This window comes from Branchiostoma belcheri, unplaced genomic scaffold (genome assembly GCF_001625305.1).
Source record: "Branchiostoma belcheri isolate BF01 breed outbred unplaced genomic scaffold, Haploidv18h27 scaffold63, whole genome shotgun sequence".
NCBI lineage: Eukaryota > Metazoa > Chordata > Leptocardii > Amphioxiformes > Branchiostomatidae > Branchiostoma > Branchiostoma belcheri.
Genome location: NW_017804276.1, coordinates 1682861 through 1690692, shown reverse-complemented (window position 1 = coordinate 1690692; position 7832 = coordinate 1682861). Strand labels below are relative to the sequence as shown.

The 7832-nt window shown below is 43.6% G+C and overlaps 1 protein-coding gene across 1 annotated transcript; it reads left to right on the top strand.

The window, feature by feature from the left end:
- Positions 1-4955: 4955 nt before the first annotated feature.
- On the top strand, positions 4956-7485 carry LOC109483228 (histamine H3 receptor-like). Its single transcript, XM_019786207.1, has 2 exons — positions 4956-5793; positions 6521-7485. Exons 1-2 carry the CDS (start codon positions 5263-5265, stop codon positions 7358-7360), a joined length of 1371 nt encoding a protein of 456 aa, XP_019641766.1. The 5' UTR covers positions 4956-5262; the 3' UTR covers positions 7361-7485.
- Positions 7486-7832: the final 347 nt, after the last annotated feature.

The following is a 7832-nucleotide window of genomic DNA, read 5'->3' as shown; positions in this document are numbered from 1 at the left end:
TTTTTAGTATAGGGGCCCCCTGTGCTATAATTTTGAACCCTATGCTGTCTTTCAACCAGCATAGGGGTATTTTTGGAGGGAGAACCTTCATAAATCTTGCAAAAAAGATGACAATATAACTTTAGAATGAAGCTATAGCAAAGGGAAAACCTTAACTTCACAAAATCTGTTCCTCATTTAACAAGAAATAGTGTCTCAGGGGGTCATAAGTTTCAAAATATTTCGGCTCGATGCGCGATTTGCGCCACGAAAGTTGCTCTTCTGTACCTGAACCCTATGCTATGAAAAAAAATCCTGGCTAGAACTCTGTATTCCACAAGCTAACTGACATCTTTCACACCGCAGTCGTCCTTCTGTAAGACATCTGGAGCCGCATAGTTTTTTATTCAACCTGTCACAACCGGTTTCGCCCTATAGGCTTCTTCAAGTGTACAGAGGCTAAATGACGTCTAAACGGGGACTATGCGGCTCCAGATGTCTTACTGAGGGGTGACTGTTATGTGGTAGATGTCGGGCAGCCTGAGGATTCAATCCGCTCTACTATATACAGTCTCCGCACGTGAATAGTTAGTTTCATTAGGTTGGTAAGTCACTAAGTAAAGAGACTCTTTTTACACAACCGAGTCTTTTATTCAGCCGACGTTTCTGTGACCGTCTGTCACCTTCCTCAGGGCAATTCTGACTGGTTTACATTGCACTGCAGTACTGACATACCTACCAAAACACTTCAATTCAGTTCGTAATGTCAACATGGCATGGCTTTGTACAGGTTTTAATTGAGTTTTCCCAATCAAATTCCAACAGCCAATAAGAAAGAAGAATAGAGGAAAGCTGCATGCCTATTGCTTGCTCTGCATGCCATTCTGATGACTCATGCCCAAATATAGTAACGCACTGCTGTAGTACATTTTCTCCGTGCGTGAATAGTTCCATCAGGTTGGTAAGTCACTAAGTAAAGAGACTCTTTTTACGCAACCTAGTGTTTTATTCAGCCGACGCTTCGGTGACCGTCTGTCACCTTCCTCGGGGTAATTCTGACTGGTTCACATTACACTGCAGCACTGATATACCTACCAAAACACTTTAATGTAGTTCATAATGTCAACGTGGCATGGCTTTGTACAGGAGTTGCATTGAGTTAACCCAATCAAATTCCAACAGCCAATCAGCAAGAAGAATAGAGGAAAGCTGCCTGCCTATTGGTTGCTTGCTCTGCATGCCATTCTGATGACTCATGCCCAAATATAGTAACGCATTGCTGTAGTACATTTTCTTCGTCCGTGAATAGTTTCATCAGGTTGGTAAGTCACTGAGAAAATAGTTTCTTTTTACACAACCAAGTCTTTTATTCAGCCGACGTTTCGGTGACCGTCTGTCACCTTCCTGAGGACAATTCTGAGGTGTCACTGCTATAGATACATCCCCAAACGTACAATATTTACATACACATTCTCGACTGTGTAGTACTCACATATATCTCATAGAGTCAACCCTTTTCACTAAAGTCTGTGGCCGTTGAGAGAGTGATGAGCGACTAAGTAAATGTCAGATCACTCAACGAATTTCCGCAGTTACATTTATCTAACAGTGCACTTGGCTATTCAAGTTTCTCCTACATACATATTTGTATACAGTGCAAGTCAACAACCTGTACCGCAGAAAACCAGTACAATATTACATCGGTCAGTACTCTACATGATGAATGATCATGTTTTTCACCAAACTTGTGTAAATGTCACGGAGTTCACGTTATAGAGATATTACCGATGGAGATCCTAACGACTGGCCGCCAGGCACGACCGTAGCGCCGCCGGGGCTCATCTACTCAGTCCTCTCGGTGTTTCCAGCGTTCATTTTACCGGGTTGTTATTGTCCATCAGCCTAGCGCTGTAACTTAGGCCATGTTGATTTGATTATATGAATGACATCCGCGCGCTCATGAATTTTCGACCGTTTCCAAAAAAAGTTTTCAACCATACTGTAAATCGTATAAAACAGTTGCAAAATGAGCTAATATATACCGTAAGTTGGAAAAAAAACATAGGAAAACGATACCAACGTCGTAGAATGCCAAAATCAAACGAAAAAGACGAAAATGAATTTAAAGACTAGATTATTCGCCATACTCTGTGCTATTTGTTCAACCTTCATGACCACGTAGATTTCTACAATAATGAAAACAATTAACTTTTTTTTGCCAAACTTTTTTTATTCGCACGCTCGCATCGGTTTTGGGTTCCCAGAGGATGTCATCCATATAATCAAATCAACATGGCCTAAATAACAGTGCGCTACAAACAGCGGGTATATATATAGATATCAGTTTCCTACACCACTAACTTAGGGCAATTGTTTCAGTGTGGCTATTGTGGGCTTCAGTTCGGTTCTCACAGGCGTTTTGACCTTTCCTAAAAGGCGCAGGTAACCATCGATGTAGTTTTATCTTTATTTCCCAGGTGAGAAACCTCCGACACGGAGAAATGTGTTACTCAGCGATGGCCTATTCACGTAAAACAGTGCCAGCAATCACCCGTGGTGAGTGGTGGGCGGCTTTTAGCTGATGATATAACGATGTTCACAACAGGTGGTCGGAACTGTACAGAGGGGGGAGGGTGGAATAACATGCCATAGAGAGAGGGATAGCTACTCTCCAAGCAGATGTTGATGGGGGAAGATCGTTACCTTTTTACCTTCGCCAAGAAGGTTATGTTTTCAGTAGAGTTTGTCCGTCTAAATGAAGACCTAGTTTGCATAATTAATGGATTTCTACTATTTGCAGCCGCTTCCTGAAGTCTGGTGGAGGCCATATTCATTGAGAATTTAGACTTCACTTCATGTGGCTATACAGATACAGATACAGGATGTACAAAATGACTAATAAACTGGTGGACGTACCAACTACTAAGTTCCTAATAGCAGCCCAGAATTCGAAGAGAACGAGAAATAGCCATGTCTTCAGTACCAGAGTTATCAACCAAGGATTGAGGTGTTCAAGAATCCATTCTTTCCTAGAACTATTGCAGAGTGGAACTCACTGTCACCAAGTACAATAGGGGCATTGTCATTAGATAGCTTTAAACAATGTCTAGATCTAGAGTTAGATGTTCAAGGGTTAGGTGTAACAAGTCGATCGGTGTAATATAGCCAGCTGCCGCAGTACCTTATTTGTGAGTTACGCCGAAAGGCGGTTGTACCGGGTATACAGATACAAATGTGTACGTATGACCAGACCTGCGAGCCGCGCCCAGAAAAACTTCATATAATCTTCCGGACAAATTGCAACAGCCTAAATGTAAAGCTTACGGCTGTAACGGTTAGTTAGTGCTTAAAGCTAGCAATCGCGGGAAAATTGTCACCCGGGGGGCTCCGCTTATCAAGATCCATTACTGAATCCACCTTCAAGGTAGACCAAAGACCAAGTGAGCCTGGGATGGCTCAACAGGAGATGGAAGATGAGGAGACTACGTTTAAGTTCCCTTAAAAGCCTCCGAACGAAAAGTTAGCCATGTCTTAAAAGCTTTCTCTGGGCAGGCGGAAGAATATTCAAGGCACTTTCAAAGAAACGTAAGGTAGGATACGTATAGCAGAACTTTGCACTACAGCAAGTACATTTACAATGCCTTTAAGGCTGAAAGGCAAATGGAGAACCTATTCGTATCTACTGAAAGAGAGCGTAATAACCAGATTTACGTACACGTTTAAGAGGTGTATAAATACGGGAAAGACGTCATATCTAGGCACTATTTACGTATGCGTGAAATACCCTTTTCTTGCCGTGTATTTTACTGCCTTTGTAGCAAAATGTTCCTTATAAATGGTACAAAACCTCATGGTGTAGATAGCTCAATTTTATCACCGCTGCAAATCGCGTATCTTCACCAAATCTTTTTTTCTCACGTCTATGAAGTATAGACACCCAGGTAGGGCATAACGTATTACCATTACAAAATAAATCAAACAACTGAATAAATTCTCTGAAAATTCAGAGCATTTATCATTATACTTGATTTATTTGGTATAATTCTTCCGGGTGATACAATATTTGGGATTTCATTCCTTACGTTCTTGCTGAGATTTCTTTTTATTACTTTATGGCTTGGATTTTCTTTGTAGCTGGGGATTTTAAGTGAGAATGTGTACTGTGAACGGAAACATATGTACAGATTTTAAACCTACAGGCTTGCAATTTAATCTCACTGACTAAATCGCCCGCTGTTTCTCTACTCTTATTATATAGATGCATGAAACAGTATTTCCTGTGAGAGACATTAGACTTATCTTGGTTAAAACTTATTGCATTTCATAAATGGTGTTGTGTGAGAAAAATATATTGCCAATTTCTGCGGCGTTCACCTATTACGGTAAGTTCTGAGTTTATCCCTGCGTGAGGTACCAGCATGTGAAATCACGCTAATGGCGAAAGCGCACATTCCCTGCACGTAACACCACGCCTCAAAACGGCCCCGTCTCTGTAAGGCCACACCAAGTAAATTTTATGGATGACGTCCTTTGGACACCCTAAATCTAATGCGAGAGGGCGACAAAAAAAACAAGAAGGGCCCTAAAAAACAAGATGCCTAGATTAGAAATATACTAAAAGACGACAAATGTTAGGACACAAATTGAATGAGGTGACACAGTGTAACAAGCAAGAAGTCTTTTATTCATCATCAAAACAGCAATAAATCAGGTGGAACAGCAGTTGTCGTCCTGTGAGTTTGGGGAGATAGATGGAGCGGTCAGCAACTTTCTTCAAATGTGGCAGCATGTACCAAACTGAATTCCTAATGGAAGTCATGATTTCCTTGCTTGATGCTTTGGTCCGTACAAACCTATTTGCAGCACTGTCGTGACTCTTTGGTCATAGTTACAGGAAGCGGAATTTCTTGTTTGTTTTTTCTAGGAACAGGCCAAAATCAATGCGCGCGCGGACGTCATCCATAAAATTTACTTGGTGTGGCCTAAGACCTGTAGCGGAGAAATGGTAGGTAGCATTGTACCATAGAACCCTGGCCTGTTCACAATAACGGTATAGAAATAAGTGGCGGTGTAAAATGAATGTGCTTGACGAAGACCGCCCAGGGGTGCCAATATGTTTCACAACGTGAATGGTCGTCAAGACATTCTTCGCAGACGCTAAAATCATGCAATCGCCAGCAGGCAGCAAAATATGACTCATTATTCTTTCTTCATTGCAGATTTGTGGAATAGCTCTCTTTGCATACGAACAGTCACTGAGTCTTCACAAGAAAGGCGACGACAATGGCGTCTGTGGCATATGAGAAGATGTCGGCTTCGCAACTTTCAAATGTGACAGCTTTAGACTGGACAGCGACGGACAGCGCTTTAGATTCTTTCCTGTCCTCGGCAGCCGCTAGCTGCCTGCCGACCAACGCAACATGCCTGACGACAGCCAACGGGAACAACAACATCACCGCCGCCATGACACAGCACCAGCCGCCATTTTCCGACGCCGTGACCGCCATCTTGGCTCTCCTCATCACGGTGGTCATCCTGATGACCGTGTTCGGGAACCTGCTGGTCATCGTGGCCTTCTGGCAGACCAAGACCCTCCAGACCACCAGTAACTATTTCCTGATGAACCTGGCCGTGGCTGACCTGATGATCGGGCTGCTGGCCATGCCCCTCTACGCGCCGTACATTCTGACCGGGGTCTGGCCGCTGGGGCACTCCATGTGCGTGACGTGGTTGGCGTTAGACTACTGTTTCTGCTCGGCGTCAACTCTCAACATCATGGCGATCAGCCTGGACCGCTACCGCTGCGTCACTCAGGTAAAATATACCTTAAATCCTTATTAGTAGCACGCAGTCTTCTATGTGACTTTCTGAAAAGGTCATTGATCTACAGGAACAAGAATAAACTAGAGAAGAAACATTTGCAAAGCAAATCCATAATGTTTACCTTCTGGCATGATCTGCTCTGTTAATTCTTTCTCAAACACATTCACATACATGTACTACTAGTATATGGTGACAGGAGCAGAGCAGATCATGAAATTGCAACATTATGCAACCCAACACCAGTCACTATGGTGACAGGCGTCAACAAATCGTGGCATTGGTCAGGTCAGAGGTCACTGTTTGGAGAAGAAGAAGAAACTGAGCAAAAACAATATGTTTTCCTTCGGTAAACATAATCAGAGATTTCAGAGTTTCGAGAAGTGTGTGGGTTTTCGAGACTGTTTTGGAGCTGTGAAGGGCATGTAATGTCATTGGATATAATTACTTCCTACACTCAAACATGTAAACTCTCCCCAAACAAGCGCCTCCCAAAGCAATACTTCCGTCCCGATCACTCCATTAAAAACAGGGTGACGGTGTCAGTCACCATTGTTATCGGCAAAATGTTTATGTTGTGAAAAAGACGCTTTACTTCATATGTTTTCAAGCAAAATCTTTAATCATACCAAGGAGCTTAAAAATCTTATTGACCATACAGAAATCAGGGAATGAAGCAAACTATCCATGTGTATTACTGATGTAATTCGTCCTCCCCCAGGCTGTCAAGTACAAGCTCCACAACTCAAAGAACACCACGTATTTCCAGATGGGCCTTGTGTGGATCATAGCCTTTCTGCTGTACGGTCCCGCCATCGTGAGTTGGGAGCACGCCGCCGGAAGGAGACTCATCCCTCCCGGGAAATGCTTCGTACCCTTCCACGACAACTTCCCCTTCACCTTCACAGCCTCCCTGGTGGAATTTTTCACCCCTTTCGTCAGCGTGTCTTTCTTCTACTACAAAGTCTACAAGGAGATCCGCCAGAGAGCCAAGGCGAAGCAGGAGAGAAAGGAAGAGTACAGAGCCTTCCAAACTTCTCTGAGAAAAAGGGGTGGGAGGGCGTCCTCCAATCCTGACGAAATCCCGTCGTCCCTTGCACCGGAAATGACGACAATGACGACCTTGGTCAGCAGCAGCTCGTCCACAGGTGCCACTTCCCACAGGCCTTTGCGTGCCCGGAAGAAGCCGTCCTTTGACCACATGGGACGGGAGCTTCGCGTCGCCAAAACTCTTGCCATCGTGGTGGTCGTGTTCGCTATCTGCTGGAGTCCTTTTACAATCTTCACCCTCATCCGAACTCTCTGCTCGTCCTGCATAGGAGACGAGCTGTACGAGGTAGCCTTCTGGCTGCTGTGGCTGAACTCAACCGTCAACCCGATCGTTTATGCCGCCTTCCACACCCAGTTCCGCTCGGCGTTTCAGTCTCTCATCTGCCAGTGTTGTAGGAAGACGTTTCTGGCAGGAGAGAATGATCCCGTAGAGACCGAACGAAATTACAAACCAGGCGTCTCGGTCGTTCGTGAAGAGAGGACAGAGTTTCGGATAGACGAACAGACTTGAGGAGATGATTCAAAATAGTTCTTTGATATTCGCACGTACAACTTGGCATGTCGTGTTGATTTTGTCCTCTGATGTTGTCGTTACCACCATATGAAATAGCGTCACCTAGCGTAATTACTAAGAAGTGCAAATAGTGACATGCCTCGTGTGAATGGTAGCACCAAACAAGCAAATGTTTTCATGAGGGCCTGCATGCGCTTTTCCGTAAGGCGCAAAGACTGCCCATCATTACATGTAATGATGTCTAGAGTCATGTCTCTCAGCCAGAGATATCAGTATCTTCATTCTGTTAAAATAGGCATTCAGCAGTCTTTATGTATAATTTGCTGTTGAGTAATTGGCAATTAAATACGTTTTGGGCATTGTTCAGGTTTCATCTCTTATTCTTAATATATGATGAACTCCTGTATGCCGTGGTAGGCTAAGAAGATTAGCACACGGTAAAATTGTTGACTAATTATAATTTTGCACA

What these genes read in the sequence shown, in the direction of transcription:
- LOC109483228 (XM_019786207.1), top strand. Translation starts at nt 5,263, where the DNA reads ATGGCGTCTGTGGCATATGAGAAGATGTCGGCTTCGCAACTTTCAAAT. An exon ending in GCTACCGCTGCGTCACTCAG is followed by an intron (nt 5,794 to 6,520) that starts GTAAAATATACC and finishes GTCCTCCCCCAG; the next exon opens with GCTGTCAAGTACAAGCTCCA.